General features: G+C 53.2%; 1 protein-coding gene and 1 long non-coding RNA gene across 3 annotated transcripts in view; one reads left to right on the forward strand and one right to left on the reverse strand.

Moving 5' to 3' along the window:
• Positions 1–20,281, reverse strand: part of Scara5 (scavenger receptor class A member 5) — a 106,086-nt gene extending 85,805 nt beyond the window's left edge. Inside the window, exons 1-2 of one of the 2 annotated variants that reach the window (XM_046442954.2) lie at positions 19,872–20,281; positions 15,943–16,060 (exon numbers count right to left, since the gene is read on the reverse strand). In XM_046442954.2, coding sequence (XP_046298910.1) covers positions 15,943–16,054 — 112 coding nt within the window. In that variant the 5' untranslated portion in view covers positions 16,055–16,060; positions 19,872–20,281. Of the gene's footprint in view, positions 1–11,844; positions 12,125–15,942; positions 16,061–19,871 lie in introns of those variants that run through there. The other variant, XM_046442955.2, reaches the window with a different exon arrangement.
• LOC131424136 (uncharacterized) lies at positions 4,778–6,372 on the forward strand. Its single transcript, XR_009226684.1, has 2 exons — positions 4,778–5,239; positions 6,082–6,372. It is a non-coding gene; the product is annotated as an uncharacterized LOC131424136 (long non-coding RNA).
• Positions 20,282–21,706: the final 1,425 nt, after the last annotated feature.

A 21,706-nucleotide genomic window follows, 5' to 3' on the forward strand; every position in this document is an offset into this window, starting at 1 on the left:
CCAAGGGAAGGGCTCTCCAGAGGGGTGGGGACGGGCTGGGGAGAGCACTTGCCTAACAAAGCCCTGGGTTCCATCCATAGTATCAGAGAGAGAGAGAGAGAGAGAGAGATCTGGAGAGGGTCAGTGGCTCTGAGTGAACAAACAGAACCTAAAAAATAAATGCTAAGCAACTTGAAGAGCGAGCCCAGAATGCCAGAATGCTAGGCTGGGAGAGGGTGATGATACCAGTGTGGAGCATGTGGCTTCCTGATGCCTGCTGCAGGCAGGCAGCAGTGGCCTCCATCTCTAGGCATCTCATCTGCATAGATCTGTCCCACCTGCTCACAGCTGGGCATCCCTGGGCTATTGATTTTTTGAGATCACCCCACTATTGTTGTTTTTTTAAGCTAAATTTATTTTACAAAGACAACATCACATGTGAAACACTAGTATATTACTATTCTATATTGATAAAAACCACATTATAAACATGGCACATTCACACCGGTATTCGGCTCAAAGTTGTCTCCATAACCACTGGGTCATGCATATTGTCCCATTCTGGGGAAGGGTGACATCCGTAAAAAGCCAGTCAGTCACGGTTCAATGACGAGTTGCAAGAAGAGAGCTGATGCACACCACAGAGGTCTCATTTATAAAGAAGCAAAACCAAACGTTTTAGATCTTCAAGATTAAGAATGTTCTGGAAGGTAGTACATCATGGATTGCTAACTATCGCCCAAAATACCATGTCAGAACTTTGTATGCTTCTCTAGCACCGTCCTCCTCAGGTGTGATTGTGCATCGCTGTCTCCCCACTCCTCTGCAAGGTCTTCTGAGGCATTTGCGTGCCTCTCCATCACCCAGCACTGCCCAACGAAGAGCAGAGTCTAATATGGTTCTTTGCAAGAACAAATGTGCACAACATGTATTTTTGCTACAAAGATCATCTCTTAGCATTTGTCTTATGCAAACAATTTGACAAATTCTAGTTGGATATAAAAACATAATTTTGAGCAAAACTTTTTTTTTTTTAAGAGATAAACAAAAGCTCAGCTTCCCTTGCATATTCAGGACTTCCAGTTGCCACTTAGGGCCCAGGTAGGTAAACTGTGTGAACAGTTCCTTGAAGCTGAATGGACACCTCACTATGGTTGAGTATTGGAATCATGTGGAGCTTCTTAGACATTCTGAGGCCTGAGCCCTGGTCCCGGATCCCATTCTGACTCTGCAATGACATCTGAGATCAGGGCATGAAGGCCCTTGGTTCAAGAGTAAAGCATTTATCATATCAAAAGAGATGTGAAGACACATTCTTGGAAAGTGAATGAAAATCTTACTATTATAAGAGCTCAATTTATTGGAAAAAAAATTGACTTCTTTTTTAATGGGACACATTCAAAATGAGGTTGTATCAAACTATTTTATTATTCCCAGAGGTTAGAACTGTGAATGGTTCCTCAAAATAATGGGAACCAGAATACGCCCAAAGAGCTTTTGCTAAAATATTGTAGGCTGAGCATGGTGAGGTGTTTGGTAATAGGGATTAAAGAAAACAAAAGAAATTTTCTATAAAAACCCCTCAGTCCCAGGGAGCTGAGCTGAGTAAGGAGAGGTCCCCCAGTATCAAGGCCACCCTGCAGTGGGAGCCTTGGCACCCGGGGATCCCAGCCTCCCTGAGTTAGGCAAGTGGGCATCCCTAGCAACCCCTAGGGGCAGACAGGGGCTTGGTGCTCCGTGGAGGCACAGTTAAGGCCTGCCCTGGCACCTAGTGACTGGGGGGCCATGAGAAAGCACTCTGAGCTGCCCCCCTCATCAACATAACCGTTCCTCAAAAACTCAACTTTCAATTTATTATTTTAAATATTTATTTTTTAGTTGTAGTTGTCAATACTTTTATTTTATTTATTTATTTTTATGTGGTGCTGAGGATCGAACCCAGGGCCTTGCACGTGCTAGGCAAGCGCTCTACACAACCCCAGCCCCAACTTTCAATTTCTTGAAAAATAATATTCAACTTCTTCATCATAATCATAGAGCATTTGGGGAGTTATCTGTTTAAATTTGTTTTCCTCCCATTTACAAGAATACTCACAGATTGGACGGGATAAAAGTGGGTGTTTCTTTATCTCCACAGAAACTAGGTCTAAACAGCATTAAAAAAAATAAAAATAAAAGCCAAAACAGGCCGCAATGATTCACTAATCACCTAATTAAGTTTTAACAACACACACTCTGGCATTTCTTTTTGTTCTCTTTGGTCCTGCTATTCATAAAAGGCAGGTGGAGACGGGGTTTTATTGTTGGGAGGGACCTCAGAAGGATCTCCATTCAACCCGCCCAAGTCTGACTTCCCGGGAGCAGCCTGCCCATCCCCTGCGCTGACTCACACATTGTTTTCCTTGTCCAGTCGGCCTGGTAGGAGGCAGCCCCGGTTGACCTCTCTCTTTGAACTGCCACCATCTCTGGCTTTCATAGGGACCTCCTTTTGCCTCCCTCAGAAGAGGGAGGGAGAAAGACGTGACACGGGGACACTGCCAAGGAAAGCCACCACCAGAAGAAAGAGTGGACCCAGGTAACAAGCCTCACCTGAGCCTGGGAGGGCCCTGAACAACTGGTGTGATGTAGGTGTATCCTGGCAGAAAAGCTCCCCACACCCCTAAAAAGCCAGGAATAATGCTGGGAAAGCTGGGCGGGGTTTGTATGCTAATGAGGTGGCTGGTGGCTGAAGGTCCCTGGGTGAGGCAGGTCACTGGAAAGATGAAGGCATGATCACAGGGCTGGCCCTTGGAGCCCCACCTCAACCACTGGGGAGGGGAAGGGGCTACGTTGAGTTGGTCACCAGTGGCCGGTGCTTTACTCAGCCATGGCTGCACAAAGAAGCTTCCCAAAACCCCAGAGGGATCGGGTTCAGAGGACTTCCAGAGAGCTGAACATGGGACGTTTCTGGAGATGGTGAGCCCCAAGAGGGCCGAGAAGCTCCCTCCTTCCTCCATGCCCTGTGCATCTCTTCCGTCTGGCCCTTCATCCGTAGACTTTGTTAACATCCTCTAGGATGAAGGGCCAATGCAAGTCAGGTGCTTTCCTGAGCTCTATGAGCCACTCCAGCAAATTAACTGAACCCAAGGCGGGGGTTGTGGGAACCCTGATTTATAGCCAATTGGTCGGCACTGGCTGCAACATGGGACTTACAGTTGACATCTACAGTGGAGGGATGGAGCCCTCTACCTGTGGGATCTGATGCCACCACCAGGTAGGCAGTGTCAGAATTGAAGTGCACCTCGGGATACCAGCTGGTGTCCACTGGAGACTCAGCTGCAGAGTTGGTAATTGGTGGGAGGCAATCCCACACATTTTGGCAACCCAAGATGACATATTCTGTTGATTGTCAAGTGAGAGAATGGAAAAAACACTGGGCTTAATTTTTTTCCTGTCTCCAGAACAACCACTTGGGATGTAATGAGCACCAATTATCTCTGACCGGTCGAACCCCAGACCTCAGGGAAGAAAGCTTAGAGCAGGTACCGGGGAAGATACGGTTTTCTACATGGTCAAGTGAGTCTCTCACATCCATTTCTAAGAAAGGGAGAGTGGGTAGAAGAAGGGACAGTCAAAGCTAATTCCATGTAGATTTCATGATGACTGAAGACAGTTTCTCCTTGTACTTTCAGAGACGTCTTATAATTTTTTCACTTCCTCATGAAATCTATTTTTTCCAACGCCTATTTTCCAAGTAAAAATTCTTGAAAACAACCAAGGGATTGTGCTTATTTTTCACAGAAAGCGAGCACAAGGAGGACAGGCCACTGGCTGGTAGACAGTCTCTTTTGCAGCTGAGGCTAAGAGATAGAGAGAAAAACCAGGGGGCGGGGAGGGGAGGGCAGGCAAGGTGAGCTGGCTGGTCACTGAGACTTGGGCAGAAGAGAGAGAGCCAAGAGCACCCCCAGGAAGAATAAGCGGGTGGTGGGACTGGTGGAAGATGCCACTGTTCTTCCTCAAGATGGACAGTGCATGGATGGAAGAAATGTTATCTGATGCAGAGAGACTCAAAGAGCTGCTGGCTCAGGGTTCTGCCCAAATTCAGACAGTAGGTCCCTCCCCCTGCAGAGAGGCCGTGGACCCTGGTCTAAAAGATCCCCAACTCCTCTACTGGCCCCTTGTCAAAGGCAGTAATTCACTGGAAGATGTTTGTAAGGTGGAAGTCGGGCTCTGCGCTTCCGTGTTTAAGGCACTACTCTTTCTGGGGTGCTAACTGCTAATGCACCCGCCCTCCTACCTCCTCCTCTGCTGGTTTGATGAACAGATCTCCCCTTTGGGCAGGAACGGAACCTGTCTCACTCTCCCACTCCCACCTCCATGATGTTGGAAGGCTCTTGTGAGTGTCCAGCTTTCAAGACAGGAAAGTTGAGATCTCAGCCCAGGCCACCAGTATGCGACTCAGTAAGCCAAGTCTCTGAAGCCAGCAGCTCTGCCACCTCTGCACAAAAAGCAGGGCAGGCTCTGCCACAGAGGGAAGCAGCAGGTGTGGGCAGACAAGGTGTGGGCCTCGTCACTGCGGGAGTCCTGGAACCAGCAACTATCCCATATAGATTCTGCTGGGAGATCACAGCCAATGGTGTGGCCCAGGTGAACACAGCCACACCCATTAATCAATTAACAGATCATAGAGACTTTCAAGGGTCCAGTCCAGGAGGGTAAAGTCTGTGTTTGATTGATCCCTGTCATCCCATAGGTCCTGGTATACAGCAAGTGCTCAGTCAACATCTCTTGACTTAGTCAATGAGACTGATACACTAGACATAAATTTAGTGGGCACCACAAGCCATTGAGTTTATCTGTGTGTACTCTGTTTTGGCTTTTGTAGTAATCATATTTCCTAGTTTCTGTATTTGATGCTTTGACATCTGGGTCCTTGCTGACCCTGAGAGTTGTTAGAGACAATAAAGGACTCACCCATGAGCAGACATTTCAGATGCAAACCAACCAGTCCAGAGCCCAACCTCAACCTTCATTTGAGGTCTTACCCTCCAGGCCACTATCCACCTGCCACAATCACCCCACAGCCAGGTGCCATACAACGAGGGTCTCTATGTCCCAAAGCCCACTGGAATTATTCACACTAGTCAATGCTGAGCTACCTGACTGCCTCCTCCGGTCACACAGAAACCACAACAAAGGCTCCCAGCCTCCCCTGCTGGATTCCTCTGCCTCCTGACCAGCCCTGGTGCTGCCCATGTGACCTCATGGAGTGGTGTGAACGGTGAGTAACAAGTCGCCTTGTCAGTGGCAGTCATCTCCTGCTTTGTTGGGCTCACCACGTTGGATAACAATAAGCTCTGCATTTTACAACAGATTTGGAGCCTGCTACCGGGTGACACTCAGGGTAATAGCTGTCAGTTCCCCACCACTGGCTCTGGGCCAAACATTAGATACTTTAAATGTAAACACAACGACAGTCGCAGAGATGGTGTTATCGCTCTGCTTCTGCAGATGAGAAAACTGAGCTCAGAGGTTAGGTGACTTGCCCAAAGCAAGTGGCAGAGCTGGGAGGGTTTAGCCCTGAAGAAAGGGGGAAACGTGAGACCTGGAGAAGGGATGATGGTGTGGCAGTGGGAGTCAGGGCAAGGAACCTGGAAAGACAGCTGGTTTATTCTTGTGTGTGTGTGTGTGTGTGCTGCTGGGGATTGAACCCAGGACCTTGAGCATGCAAGGTAAGCACTCTACCAACTGAGCTGCATCCCCAGCCTGGTTCATTCTTGCAGCACTCATTACTTGAGCTTTCTTGAGAGAAGGGTAGCAGTTGGGACAGCTGAGCCCAGGCTCCACCTCCACTGCCCAGATCAGCCATGAGACAGGAACTCTCGGTCCTTCGGGCTGCCAGTCTCAAGCCCATGGACTCCCCAATTCTGGAGGGAATGCTACTTTGGGCACCCCCAGGTGAGCGCTCCATGGCTGCTGGCTTGACCTATACTGGTTACCCCCAGACAGGGGTCAAGAGATTAGAAATGCCTTCCTCTCCATCACTTATTTACCCCTGTATCCAGGGGCTATTCTGTTTCTGAGTTTCCTTTGGGACTAGAGATGTTCTCTTCCCCAAAACAGGACTTACATCAGCTACAGATAAGACTTGGGAGCTTTGAAAACTCATCTAGAAACAGCAGCATGAACAACCATTTTTATATTCCTGACCACAAAGCGCACCTCCTTTACTAGAGACAGTCGAAGAAGGGCAAGGAAAGGGCCCAAGGAAAGGAAGGCCAGCCTCTGAGACTCCATGGGCATCCAGAGGTCAGCACACTCTTCTCACAACCAATGGCTGACCAGACAAGGACTCTCCAGCCTTCCGCCCATCGACTGCCTTCTGGGATCCTTAATACAATCCTACAAACTGAAGACACTCTCCTTGAGCACCCTGGAAACGCTTCAAATCCTTATGAGGTCACATTTACATTTTATCACACACCCTTAAATCTGGGCTGGGGGGTCCTGGTAACTTTGGCGGGACTATGGTATTCTTCCCTACATTTGGCAGGGTATACGGAGACTCCAACAGGACTGGGGAACCTAGATGCCAGGGAAAAAAACATGGGCCAGGGGACCAAGGTCAAGCTCACTTAAGGACGAATTGCATCATCCCTTTCAAACAGAGAATTGTAGGCCATCAACAGGAGGGAGAGCAGGGGTAAACCTAGGTGTCACCTGCAAATCGGGAGGCCTGACAGTCATCAGGCAAGTTGTCCTCAGTTCCCCCACCCTCAGTAGGTCACTCCCCTCCCCAACTGAGTGCTGCCCCCTTCTGGACTCTGGTATGTCCTACCTTGGCAGTCCCTCCTCCACCAGTGAGATTCCCTGTGCAGGCCAAGGCCACCTTGGGTGAATGTAGGGTCAGGAGGGAAGGCCAGGAACAAGCCCCTTCTCTCCTCACAGGCAAGGCCTCCGCCCACTGTGACCCCCTGGGTATCTTGACTTGAACGGAATCTCCTGAAGCACCATGGTCCTGAGGCACCCTGGCCCCAGGCAGCTCTAGACCTAGGCTGTAGTGTCACCCAGGTACCACGTCTGCAGGATGAGGCTGGGCCAGCCCAGGCTGCCAGGCCCCCTTCACAGATATGTTTATATCTCAAAGACCTTCAGTGGAATCATCCCACATGGTCATAAGACTCCAGAAGACCCTGGAGGGTGGGGTGGGGAGGGAGGGGAGAGCATCTTCCCACCTGAAGTCAGCATCCAGGCTTTCTTCAGAAGCCACCCAGGGCCCTATCGTGGTGTTCGTGATCAAAAACACTCGAATTTCTCTTTCCTGGAGCAGCCCCTCATGGATAATTCATCCCATCTGCTCCCTGCTCTCGCCATTTATTCCCACGGCTATGCTCCAGCCTCGTCTTGGCCCCAAAGGGCTCCACCTCAACCCTGAGTAGCAGGACTCTGCTCTCTGGCCACCACGGAGACTCTCCAGCTCCCACAGCCTCTCCCCACCCTCTGGCTCTGAGCACCCTGAGCACAGCTCCTGCCTATGTTGTGCTCAGTCGAGGGGGGCCCCTGCACTGTCATTTCTAATGGACCCCTGCCACCCTTCCCTCGGTCTTCTTCAGTCTCTCTGGGCCTCCACCAGTCTCCACTGGCCTCCCCTAGCCTCCACGGGCCTCCTCACCTCCCTAAGAGTCAAAATGAGCTGGTCTCCTAGTGCTCCAGGACAAGGCCACCCTTACCCTGACCCACACACCACTGTGGCAGGGCAGGGGAGGGGTGGCTCGGGACCTTGGGTGGTCATGGCCAGACTCCTCCCCTGCAGACCTTCCAGCTCCACCATCAGTTTCTGCCCTGAGATAACCAGCAGGACCCCCGCCCTCACTGGGTCTTCAGCCCCACTGTCTTAGACGGGGCTGCTGAGACCACATGCTATAGAGTAGGTGACTTGGAAACCCCTGGGATTGACTTCTCACAGCTCTGGAGGCCGGAGATCAGGGTGAGGTTCTGGAGAGACTCCTGCAGGCCACACTGCAGCCTCTCACTGGGTCCACACATGGTAAAAAGAGAGCCAGGGGGCTCTCTGGGGGCTCTTTCACCAAGGACCTAATCCCACTCCCAAGGGCCCCACCCTCATGACCTCACCACCTCCCAGAGGGCCCACCTCCTCACCATCACTTTGCAGATGAGGAGTTCAATGAGTGAATTTCGAGGGGACACAGCCCTTGAATCCATTGCACACACAGGAACCCACCACTCCCAGAAGCCCCTCACCCCCCATCATCACCAACAGCTCTGCTCCTCCTCCTGTGGCCCCAGCTTCCTGGCCGGCTTCTCACATCTTCCCACGGTGGCCCTTGGACTTCCCAGCCAGGCACCCATGGAATCGCACATCCCCTCAGTCTCTGCTCTGGGCTCCTGTTACTCTTCCTCTGAACGAAACCCTGCCCTTCTCTGTGCTCCCCTCGCCTCCGCCACAACCAGGTGAGCACTTTTCCTTCCTGAGCGCCACATATAACCGACCCGAGTGTGGTAGGAATTGCTCTTCACTCTGTCACTACTTCCAGAACGTTCTCTCTCCTTCCTTCCTCGTCACAAGACTGCACACTTCTCATTACTAAGAGTGGCCTTGTCCTCCCTCTCAGGGTCTCTGTCACCACCCTTGCTCAGTCTCCAGTTAAACTCTTCTTGCTCCCAATCCACCTCCCCATGCCTTAGCCATTCACCGTGAGCCCTGGAAACGGGCTGGCCCCACAGACGCAGGCTCAACATGCACAAGAAAATGCTATGACGCAGCATGAAAGCCCTTGCTAGGTGCCATCCCTGGACTTCCATGCCCTTGGACTTCCCAACCTCCAGGACTTCTTCACCCAGTTTGGGGTATAATGTTGTCACAACAGAAAACGAACTAAGACCCTGATCGTAGCTGGACAATAGGAGACCATGCACCACACCAGCCGGGCTGACTTCAACTCCATGCGCAAGAGGGTCCTCGCAGCTGTCCCCTCTGCTCCCCCTCTCCTGGACACTGCTTCCCAGGGGTGCCTCCTCCTGCGTCTCGGTGTCTACTTGACTGAGAGTACAGAAGCAACGAGGAGGGGCCCCTCCTCAGCTGAGCTCTGTGCCACTTCCCTCGACCGCCTGGAAAGCTCTTCTCTGCCCCTTCGCCAGCACATCCTGCTGGTCCTTCCAGCTTCCTCCACTGTCTATCTCATGGAGGCCTAGCCTCCTCCCCAGACACACGGTCCCCCCAGCTGCACTCCAGGGTGCAGGACTTCCATTAGGGTATCTGTCACGTCACAAGCCAGGTCCCTTCACCTGCCTGTGTCACTGGGGGATGCTAAGCCCCCTGAGGGCAGGAAGCAACCTTTCTTTTCTGCCTCCCGGCAGCACATGACACCCGCGTGTGGGATGAACCACGTCTCAGTTTCTTTTCTTCCTTTTAAACTCTCCTCTCAACCTTCCTTCATCTGGGTCCTTATGGATTCGGTGACGTGTTCATTCAATCAAGAATCTAAGGCACCTGCCATGTGGGAGTCACAATGCTAGATCCTGGGGACATTAAGATGAATCAAAGGCAGTCAGTACTTGCCATCAAGGAGTCAGAGGGGAACCAAGATGCACCTAGTAGTAGCAAATCTGTGAATGTGGGTATTATGGGATGGGGGAGGCCACAGGCCCAGGAAAGAGGCAGTGAGAAGGCAGGAGGGGATCAGCCATGCTGCTCATTATCTGAAGCCTGGGGTCAACACAGACACCTGGGAACGAGGTCGGAACAAAGCTCACTGTTCTAGGGACCAGGAACAGAGACTATGGAGGAACAGGGGCCCCATGGGCAGGCCCTGGAGTAAAAGGAAACAGGCTGAAGGGAGATCTTCCATGGACAAAGGGCCACATGTATTCCACGTTGGAAGGACTTGCTGTCGAATGATCCATGTCATCCTCACAATAAGCCAGAGTTGGTGCGTTGACAGCCTGATCTATAGAGTGGGGAAGCCGAGGCTGGGAGCTTCATTGAGGCTTCACAGCTTGCCAGAGCCTAGCCCAGCTGTCCAGCTCCAAGGACTGGGCTTTTTGCTCCCATGCAATATCATCCACAATGGAGACAGCAAGACTGATAGCAGTCAGGTGCCTGAGGCCAGTGAGGCTGCCTGGGGTCTGCACCAAGGACGCAGCACCACACTGAAATCCTTCCCACTGGGTCACCTGTCAGTAGCCTTGCACCTGAGCCAACTTTGTGTGGGTCTGCAGAGGGAGGGAGGAGAAGGAGCAGGACATAGTGAAATGATAGACATCGGGAGCTTGTCTTGGGCCACCTGGCATCCCTGACTACATAGCCAGTGGGTGACACCCGCAGGGACCCTGGAAACATTCTGTTGAAAAAATGAAGGATGGAGAAATGAATGAATGAACAAGCAAGGGAATGGAGGGCGGGAAGCATGAGGGCGAGACTAGGGCAGAAATGGTGATGTGATAAAGAATAACCACGATCCCAAACCACCTCCCCTCTTCCCAGGCATCTAACGCCCACCTGCGGCCCACTTGGGTGTCCTCCAAGATTGCCCACTCCAGAGCACACCAAGCTAACGGGAGCGAGGTAGGAACAAAGCTCACACCAGCCCCGCTGCCCCCACACCACATGGGGGACAGTGTAGGTTAGGGGCTCGAGGTCCAGGCAAAGGCAGAGAGGAGAGGCTCCTGCCTGTGTCCATCTATGGGAAGGCGGCCCTTGGGAGATTTATGATCCTCTCCTCTTCCCTGACACCTCTGGGAGACCCCAGCCTCCACGTGGGGACAATGAGACCCAACCTTCAGCCTTTCAGGGAGCAGACCTTGAGAAGGACCCTCATAGCAAATGACCTCCAGTCAGAGAAAAGACCCACACCATGGAGCCCTCTGGACCCAGAGTATTTCCTACAGAACCTCCTCGTTATGGTTTGGATATGAGGTGTCCCCCAAAGGCTGCCATTAATGCTGGAATATTCAGAGATGGAATGATTAGATTATGAGAGCTCTAACCCAATTAGTCCATCGTCGTTTGAATGGACTGATGGGGTGATAACTGTAGGCAGGAGGGTATGGCTGGAAGAGGTGGGTCACTGGGAGTGACTGTCCCTGAAAGGGTGCCTCCTCCTGTGGCTCCTGCTTTCTGGCTGGCATGAGGGAGCAGCTTCCTTCCAGTGGGCCCTTCTGCCATGATGTTCTGCCTCATGTAACACCCAGAGCAATAGTCAGCTGTCTATGGACCGAGTCTCTGAAAACACGAACCCCCCGTAAACTTGCCTCCTTTAAGTTGTTGTCCAGTACTTTAGTCACAATGACACAAAAGCTAATTAAAATACTAGTATTTATTGGGAAAAGGACAAAAGCATGTGCTTAATTTCCTGAGCAACAAGTCCTCGTGGGAAGCCGGGCTCTTCTCTCCTCACCATGCTGCTCCCATTGTGGAGGGATGGCCCATCAGGCAGCAGAGGCCAGGAGGCCGCCTGGCCACCGGCTCACCGGCAGCCTGCAGCCTCCTCTGCCAGGGACTGGCTCTCAGCTGGTGCTTAGCAAAGCCCGTCCTGAGAGCGCTGCTGTGCTCCACAAGTGAACCCCCTTCCCTTCTCCTGCTCCAGGGCCCAATTCTCCAACCTGCAGAGGGCGGTGGCCTCTGAGGAGGCCCTAGGCAGACCCTCCCAGGAAATCCACTCCCACCCTTGGGCCTCCGCCTGCAGCCGTCAGCCATGCCAAATGAGGCAGGGAGATTTGATGGATGGGGAGGTGGATGCCGCGCTCCCCTAGGAGAACAGTTTAATTTTTATGGGGAAGGAACACAGGAACGGGGAGCCCCTGGGCCCAGCAAGCAGCCGGGCTGCAGGCGTCCAGCCGCCGCCAGGAGCATGTGCAACTCATTACCTCGGCCAGTTTCCCATCTGCGGCCACGATGACGCCACGGGAGTGGAGGAGGGGCAGAGGCCATGGCGAGCAGGACTGCAATATTTTTCTGACACTAACACCTCTCTCTGGCCCTTGGAAAGTGCCTCCGAGAAGCCAGGCCCGGCCAGGCACCACCCACTCCCAGGCCAGGCTTCCTCAGCTTCATGGCGCCAGACTGAAGAGGTCCCCAGTCCCCAGTTGTTACAGCAGAGGGGAGGGGGACACAGAGGCATGAAGGGGAAGGTGAGGAGAGGGAGAGGAGGAGCAGGAAGAGAGGGAAGAGGAAGCAGGCCACACTGGCCCGTGTCCATCCGCTGGGTTTCCGGTCAGAGGGAGGGTAGGAGCTCCAGCCAGAGAGGGCATGGGTGAAACGCCTTCAAGACACCCTCTGGGACTGGCCCTGCCAAGCAGGCCTGGCACCACAGGTGGCCCTCTGGCATTGCCTGGGAGCTACCAGGTAAGAGGGACTGTCCCTGCCTGTTAGGCCTTTGCATGAGCAGTGGGCTCCAAGGAGGAGGCCAGGTAGCCAGAGCTGGGCATGGAGGCCTCTGGAGGTCATCCCTTGACAGGTCACAGACCCTCCCTTCCCTTCTAACCTGATAAGTGAATAAAAGGGATGGGATGAAGGCAGGGAGGCAGAAGAGAGGAGGGGAAGAGGTGGGGGGCGGGAAGAGGGGGAGGAATGCAGAGGTCAGTGCAGTGAAGAAGTAGATGTGACAGCAGGAGCCACTCCCTGGGGAAGGGTCCCTTCCTGTGCACTGAGGGAGCCAGCCCAGCCTGCAGCAGGAGGCTGCTCCCCAGGACCTCCTCTCCCCCTCTTTCCTGCCCCCACCCCTGGTTGCTTGGGGGAACTTTTTTCACTCTCTGGGGTTTCTGCTCCAGATCCTAAAATAAGCACTTCTCAGCCCTTCAGCTCCCCAGGAAGTGCGGCCTCCTCCCTTGGGAGCCACCTGGTACCCCTTTAGGAGGGGGTGACCAGGTAAGGATCATTGGGGTCTGGCTGGTCCTGCCTGGGAATGTGTCCTCCAGAGAACTCCTGCCCAGGACTTCTCAGGGACAGAGGGGAGCTAGCCAGCTGCAGGTCCCGGCCACACCCCTGAGCTTAGCAGCTGGGCGTGGGCAGATAGTGCTTTAACCCCCCCCCCTCTTCCCGGCTGCTCCAAGTCTGCTCCCCGACAGGGTCTGAACCCAGCAGTGAGAGGAGCTACCTCTCAGGGGCATCAGCCCCACCGCCTCGGAATTCCTTTCCTAGGAGGGAACCTGGAAAGAAGATCCCAGTCAGGTTTCAGCCCTGACATTAACCCCTTGGTGACCTTGGACAAGTCGTATAGTCAGTCTCCAAGATCTCCTGATGCAGAGACTGCAGAGGACAGCCAATCCCCTTCCCTGGATTCAAGAGTCTATCAAGGATGAACAACCAACCCCCTACAGTAGGACTGCACAGAGCAGGAAAGCCCCCCCCCCCGCCCCCGCCCCAAACACAGCAGCAACACAGAGCCTTTCAGGCATCTTGGATGTTAGAACTCTGGGCCCTGCGCAGGCACGAGCTGGGGACTGTGATCCACAGGGTCTGGTGTGAGACTTGGGAGGGTTCTAACAGGTAGAGAAGATGGGGTGGGGAAACAGGCTTCCCAGGAGGATGGCACCAAGGCCCAGAGCAGGAAGGACAGACAGACCCCATGGATTCACATTGAGGGTGACATGTTGGGGGTGGGAAGAGCAGACCTGGGGACCCAGGGGCCAAGATAGAGCCTGGAAACCTTGCTGGTTAGAGAGGGAGCCACCAGGGAGCAACGCCCACTGGATAAGATGAGCTCACACCTGGCCAACTTGAAGGTCCGTGGGCATTGAGGTCTGAGTCACACCTAATAGCTGGCCCCCATTTTGAGGACCTTCTTTCCCGGTGCCAAGACCCCAGAGCCCGCTTCCAACAGGAGGAAGTAGTGCCCACTCCTCCTCCCTCTCAAAGACACCACTTTGATTCACTTAAGGCCCATGGAGGTGGCCCTGGCCTAGGCCTCCCTTCCGTTTCCCTTCTCTTTCCACCTTCCTCTTTCTCCCCGGCCTGGCCCCACCCCTTCCTCTCCCTCTCTGTTCTACTTTCCAGAGTTGATCCAGAAGCAATGAAATTCTTCAGAAACAGACCCAATCTGGCTTGAATTTCCTCAGGCTCTCCATCTTCCTCTGAGGAAGATGAGAGGGAGGAGGAATCAGCCAGGAGTTTTCAGAAGCTGGTTTCAACCCAACATGGCTCTATTTGGCTTCGCACACCACCACCCACCACCCACCACTGTTTTCAGGCATGGAATTTTGGAACTGGAAGGGACCTGAAATATCCCCTGCAGCCCTATTTGGCAGATGAGGACACTGAGTTCCACAGATGTGATGGAGGCCGTCTGGGCCTCACAGCTTCCAGCCTCTACTGTCTGCACCTCACCAGGAGCCAGGCCTCTGGGGACCCTGTGTGCACAGGACCCTCTCAGTATGGATCTAAAACTGCCCTCTGACAAACCTGCCCACAGCTGGGGACCTGGCCAGCACAACAGCTAGCACAACATTTACCCCTTCTGGTCCAAATGAACTTTCTTGATCTGGACCAGAAAAGCCAAGAGTGGGATGAGGTAAGGGAGAGAGGATAGGATGGTCCTGGTGACATTGCCCCACCCCATGCCTCTCGCCCCCAGGCACCCCAACCTGGTGCTGATCATTGCTTCCAATCACCCCACTGTGCTGTACCCTAGTTCCTTCCAGCTAAACCAGGCCTCTTTCCTAGGTGCCAGTGGGGACAGAGGAGGATCAACATCACCTTTGCTGATGTGCAGAGCAGGGCCAGGCCCCCAGGGCCTTTCCTCTCTTCCCAGGCACAAGGACTCTAACAACAGAAGCTCTAGTTCAGCCCAGGGAACAAGCTGGTAGGCCTTTTTCCAACGTCTCACAAAATCTTTTCCAGTCTTCAAGTCCATATATTTCGACCCAGTTCACCTTTGGGGGAATTGTTCCCACGACAGCTTCTCTGATTTCTCTTCAGAGGCTCCCTGGTACCTAGCACATCACCCGACACATCGAAGGTCCTCAAAATATGTCTGTGGACCGCATTCCAGAGGAACAGCTACGTGCAAGAGTGGACAGTTCTTCACAAGGGTAGGCTGAGGAAGTGGTTGGTCAGAAGCCCCAGTGTCCTTGTCCCCTCTTCCTGCTGGGACTGTCCCCACTCCCTGCCTCGCTGAGCCACCCCACGTCCCTCCCACATCAGCCCCTTACGGGAGGAAAGAGGGCCTTGGAGGAAGAGGAGTCATTTCTTTTGAGTAATTTCAGGACAAAAATCTTGTCAGAGTCGTGCAAAGCAAAGCGCGATCGTGGGGGTCTCAGGAAGACCCTGCACATGAAGGGCTGGCTCTCCCTGGTGGTCTGCAAGACGCAATCCATCCTCTTTGAAGTGGATGCTCCCCTCCTGCACATGCTTTAGTGAGGATGGATTTGCCCATGCAGTCAGCATTTATTAAACACCTTTAGTATCCAGCTCCATGCTGGTGCACCAGGACCAGGTGCTGGGAAAGAGCTCAGGGACCCCTTGGATAAGCTGCACCCATTGAACCTCCAGAATTTTAGCAAATACCCAACCTCAAGATGCAGTGGCTTTCAGCATGACCGGAGCCTTCTCCCTTCACAAATGTGTCAGGAAATGGAAAGGAGGCTCCTCCTCATCCTGAAAGGGTGAGGGCCAGCTGACTTAGATATCCTGGTCTGACCCCAGCCTTACTCTGTGAGAGGCAGAAGAACTGGCCCAGGAGCGAGGAACCTCTCCATGATGGCATCAAGTGTGGGATCAAGTTGTTCTCAGCCTCAACTAGCCCATTAGTAAAGTGGGTACCCATCTTGCTAAGTACACAGGTTTGCTGAGATGAATGAATGAGAAAACACATGGAAAGATCTTTCAAGGCCTGAAACTCAACATAGGCAGAATTAGACTGGAGATCACCAGTGCCCTGGGTAATGCCAAGGTCAGGTGGGGGGGCAGGGATCCTTCCCCAACCCAGAGAAGACTATGCACCCCAAGACGCAGCTAGGAGCACTTACCATCCTCACACAGGTTCAGCTTGGACAGGCTCCTGCCATCGAAGGGCTCCTCAAAGATGGAGCCGCTGTCTCTGTCGCTCACGGTGTGCAGATACATGGCCTTGTTCTCCATCACGTCCTGCAGCCACAGGGATGGCAGGTGGGGCAGGGTGGGGGGGCAGGGGAGAGAGACACAGTCAACTACAGGTGGGAACAGGAACAAAGGGACAGACCAAGGGGCCACATAAGTGGCCCTGGACCAGAACCCAGGGATCATCTCCCTATCAACAGGAGCCAGCAGCCACCCCCAGGTCCTCTCCCTGAGTGCTCGGTGCTTGGGAAGACCAAGGCACTGGGTCTTTCTGGTTGTGGAGCCTGACACTTCCATCAACAGCTCTTGGTGGGGCTGGAGCCCTGGGCTGGGGGCACCTTGGCCACCTGGGTAAGCCCTGAGGGAGCTGAACTGGCTACCCACAAGGTGACCAGGGAGCAGCTCTGAGATGTCTGGAAGCCTGGGTGTGTCAGAGAGACCTGGGCTGTATTGTGAGTTGGGAATGAGGGACTCACGGGGGTGTCCAGGATACAAGGCCACCAGCTAACACAACCGAGGAAGAAAGAATTACTCCAAATCCTTGGGAGACCACAGCAGGGCCTCAATGGAGGCCCCAGAGGCATAGAGATGGAGCAGCCTTAGACCAAGGCAGGGATCCTGCCTCGATGTCCCTGAGCCCGACCCTCTGGTCCTTGGGTGTATCCCATAGTGTTCCAGGGATGTCCCCACTGACTTGGGAAATCCTCTGTCACTTATGATGAACAAACTGATTTGCACAACAGTGTGTGCATTTGGTAATGCACCTGGGCAACAGAGGATGTGCTCAAAGGCGGCTGGTTGGCTCTGGTGAGGCTCTGGCATGGCAGGACTTTGGGAGGGACTGTGGGGATCGGGTACTTCTTTTTGCTTGTAGATTTTCTGAGTTTTCTATGATGCATTTACATTCTTTGTGTATCACAAAAAAATCCCTTTTTTAAAGCCAATTTACAAATTATTTACGTAAAATACTTCATATTCCTTTTCTCACATATGTGCTCAGTGATCTAATAAACTGTGCTTCATTCTTATCACAGTTTTAGTCAGTCATAAGTTTATGTCAACCTTGTTTCTGATGCTTTTTGACTTCTGGATATTTAACATGCCCCCAGGAACATGGGGTCCCAGGTCTAGAAAGGAGCACACTCAACTGGAAGCCGAGGAGCTGAGCAGCATCTCTGGGCCAGGAGAGGCAGGTGCCTGCCGGGGACTAGAGGGAGCAAGGCCATTGATCACAGGACCAGTGGGCTCCTCTTCAGAGGCAGAGGCCAAAGGAGGCATTGCCCTTGCTCCGTCATGAGGGGTCATGAGGGGGAGGCGGGCCTCAAGCAAAACGCCAATGCCGTTTTCATGACTTGAACTTGGTCTCCAGAGACCTCTGGCTTTGAGACTGAGAAGAGGCCAGAACTGACCATTTACTGCTCAACTGTCCTTCAGATGACCCAGGAAGATAGGACTTCTGCTCTTATCTCTAAAGTAATGAGACTCCACAACCCTTGCACGTGGGCTCACACACACACACACACACTGTGTACACACACGCACACACAAAATCATGTGCACCCAGTCTCTGCAGCCTTCCCTCCAATCCGTGGGAGGGACAGAAGAGCAGGGAGGTCCACTGTCCACCAGGATCCCTCCTGCCCAACCGGCTCCCACCCAGCTTCTCTGTGCCTTCCCCCCGGGGTATCTAGTCTGCTAACCTCCTAATACACGCCCTCTGTCCAAGGCCTCCACCCAGTGAGGGCCTCTAGGTGGGGCCAGGGTGCTCTGTCACTGCTCAGCTGCAGGGGAGCCTCCCTTGTTTTACGAGCTCAGTGTGCGGCACCCCTCCCTCTGGCCAGCATCTCCTCTGCCTTGCTAACCCTCACTCTGCCAAAGGCAACAGAGCCCGCAGCCAGAGTGGACAGGACATGGCCCCTGCGGATGGGGTGCAGAGCCCCAGCTTCATTCCACTGTCCTCCTCTCCTGGTCAGCCCTCGGCCAGCGCAGGCCCATTATCTGGAATGTATCTGCCGGGCGGCCCCTCCTCTGCCTCCTCCCTGCCCCTCAGCTGGTCAGTGCAGTAGCCCAGGGGACCCTTCTGGGAGAGGGGCTAGGGCCAGATGTGAGTGAGATGCGTTTGGAAACCTCAGCTGTTCGTTACTTGGAAATGAAACATACGCCCGTTCTGCCAGCCCCGGTTTTATTAGGGGCTGCTTTTTTGTTCTTGGGGAGCGGGGGCATTTGGACCCTTAGATCTTGAGTCTTATCACCCTCGGGCTGTTTGTGCTCTCAGGCAGGACGGGCTGACTGGTGAGGTGTGGCAAACTGCTGGCACACGCATAAACACGCCCCACAGGGTGCAGAGCGCTGACCCTCCAGGGTCTCCCTGTGAGCTCCTTCCGGGAGCACTGTGCCTTTTTATCCCATCTTTCGCATTTTAAAGATAAGCCAACCAAGACCACAGAGGCAAGAACTAATATATGTCAGAGTGGAAGGGTGCCGGCTGGACAGGGGCTTCCCACACAGGGCACTGGCTCAGCCACCGGGTTGCTGTGTCCAGAATGCATGGGTGCCTGCCTTCAGAGTCCCAGACCAGGCAGTCAGAGTCAGTGCGCCCCAGGAGGTGGGGGCTGGGTGGAGAGAGACTCACAGCCAGAGAGGAACACCCATGCAGGATGCCAAAGCCAAAGGGACTGTGGACAAAGCCTGCAGAGCCTGGACTCCGGCATTTCAAGTCAGAGTAAGGTCACCCCGTGAATAGGGAGGGGAGGATTTACTCCCAGGCAGTTTTACCCAAGGCACTTAAAAGCACAGGTTAGAGGCCAAGGATTTGCTTCCAAACTGCATTTGAGAACAGAGAAAGCCCTCGGCCACCTGCACCCCTCCATGCAGACAAGAGGGGGTGGTGTATGGAGAGTTCAGAGGATCCTGTCCCGGCTAGTCTTCTCATCTATAATTGGAGAACTTGACCTCATCCAGCCCCAGATCCCAGAAGCATCACCTCTACCATGGGGGTCTGTCCTGCTGCCACCAGGGGAACTGTGAGACTGATAGGAGACAATGAACATGGAGGGCTCTGTGAACGAGGTCACCCAGGGCAGCTGGTGGCAGAGTCAGGTGAGAACAAACACCCTCCAGCCAGGGATGCAGCATAGATGGGACCCTGACTCTCAAAGCCCCTCTTTGGGCATCAGAAGGACAGAATGAACTCTTCCTGCTGAGGTCAGGAGCAGGGGGTGGCGGGAGCTTTGCCTGCTCTTCTGAAGATAGTTCCTGTGGCTTCCAGCCTCTGACCCTGCAGAGCTCACAGCTTTTCTAAGGACTGTCTCATTTTAAACTCATCAAAACCAAGTTTGTGAAAAAAAAAAAAAAAAAAAAAACTAAATGTGGCCCTAGAGAAAAAAATTGCTACATAGGTTTTAAACTCTTTCTTCCTTTAACTGTATTCAGTTAACCCAAAGCACAACCCACAGCTGGAGAGGTGCAGATGTTTTATAAATAGCCTGTTGTATCAAATGTCCCCTCACTGGGCACACGTGCACACATACACAAACAGAGCACAGGGAGAGGGGCTGTCCACCAATCCATCTGCTCCCTGAGTAGGGTCTCCAGCTGTGACATGAGCCAGGCAGAGTTGCTACCAAGACAACAGCTTCCCTCTGACACCCCGATGTGGGCTGATACTCTCCAGCCCAGCGGATGTCCACAGGCTCCTTGGCTGGGACCCTCCCACCTGGGGCAGGCACTTTGGGGCTTTGCTTCCCAAAGACTTCCAAACACAGTGCTCTGCTCCATCCAGCTCATCGGGTCTCCTCCAGCTGCCTTTGGGACACCATGCCCTGGTAGGCACCAGGTCAAGGTTAGTGTCAAGACTCACCTGAGTCCCCCTGCTGAGGCTGGAGAGCCTGTCCCCTCAGTTCCTGGCATTCACCATGGTGGTCAGAGAGCTGGCTGATGCCCCACTGAGACCCAGGCAGCCCCTCCGAGCTTGTCTCCACAGCCAGCCAAATCCAGACGGAGTCATAGAAAGAGGGTGCAAGGCCACAGGGTCACTTCTGTGACTTGTCTCAGGACAAGGGCCACAGGGTCACTTCTGCAGGACCACCAGGTCAGGAGGCAAGACTCAACCTGGTGGCGGAGGGAGAGGGGGTCTGCACCTGGGACTCTCTGTCTTGATGCGTCGCCTGCGTCAGCCTCAAGCAGCAATCCAGAGATGTTCTGAGGAGGCACCGGCAGCTCTGCTAGGTACTGACCAAGTGGGAACTGAGCTGCTCCAGCCGCGCGTCTTTATAAAAAGTTTTTGCTGCAACTGCGGAGGCTCTGCTGGCGGGATCTGGAACATGCACACCCTCTTGTGGCCACTCCCAGAATTACAGCCCCTCACAGGACTGCGTCAGCCGACCACAGCTGAGAAGCCAGCTTTGGCCTTGGGACTCCAGCACCTGAAGAGCCGGCTCAAAATACTTTTTGGACAGCTTCTAGAAGGATTGCAGCTAGATCTGGCTTATGAGCCACACAAGGAAACCAGTCTTGCAAATTTATTTATAGGACCGAGTTGGCATTGCTCAATTCATTCAATAAATTTGGCATAGAATTGTTTTATGTATTTTCCTGAATCACACCCACCCCGCAAGGACACAGGTGGGCCACTCTGGGGTTGTTCGGAAGAAGGCCTCAGGGGCTCTGAAGTAACATCCCCGAATCAAGCTCAACACGATTCAGCAACAAGGTCAGTGTTCATAGAGCATCAACTGCGCCAGGGCTGGGGAATCCAGGACCCCATGAGGCACCCTGGCTGTTGGAAAGGGGTTGAAATCTGGTATGGGAGATGGAACGGGGCACAAAAGCCATAAGCCTAAGTACAAACAGTTACATTTACAAAAGGAGATTCAGCCGATGCTCTGGGAGCAATAACATTCAGAGGAGGTGGCCAAAGTGGGAAAGATGTCAGAGAAATCCCCAAAACAGTGAGCCATGGTGGCATGGCCAGTCCCATGGATGGATGTCAGAGGACTGAACACAGAAGGTAACTTCCATAAATGATTTCCTGTTTGTCGCTTAAAAAATTCAGCCTCCAGCTGGGGACAGTGGCCCCACACCTGTAATCCCAGCAACTCAGGAGGCTGAGGCAGGAGGATTGCAAGTTCAAGGTGAGCCTCAGCAACTTAGCAAGGCCCTAAGCAGTTTAGTGAGACCCTGCCTCAAAAATTAAAAAGGGCTGAGGATGTGGCTCAGGGGTTGAGTACCCCTGGGTTAAGTTCCCAGAACCCCCTCCTCCCAAAAATTCAGCCTTCACGCTTCGGGGTCAGCTTTCGAACATGAGGAGGTTTTGCCAAGGCTTAGCTCCGCCTAGAGTGCAGCTGCCAACCCACGCTGAGTCGATAATAATAAGAGGGGAAGGAGAAAGAGGGGGAAGGTGGAGAGCAGGCGGAGAAAACGCTTCATAGCCTATATTATGTGCTGGGCAAGTCCAAGTGCTTTTCCTATGTTAACTCATTTAACCTGTGCAGTTGTCCCTCAGCAACCACTGGGACTGGTTCCACGTCCAAAATTCTCGCTTCCAAAGTCTTTCGTAAAAGACGGCTTAGTGTTTGCCTAAAATGTATGTGTACTCTCCCTTATACTTTAAATCATATCTATATTACTATAATACCTAATGCCGTATAACTGCTAGGTGACTAGTTGTTATACTGTATTGTTTAGGGAATATGG

Source organism: Marmota monax, unplaced genomic scaffold (genome assembly GCF_021218885.2).
Source record: "Marmota monax isolate L192 unplaced genomic scaffold, Marmota_monax_Labrador192_F-V1.1 WCK01_AAM20220418_F8-fsc00344, whole genome shotgun sequence".
Taxonomy (NCBI): domain Eukaryota; kingdom Metazoa; phylum Chordata; class Mammalia; order Rodentia; family Sciuridae; genus Marmota; species Marmota monax.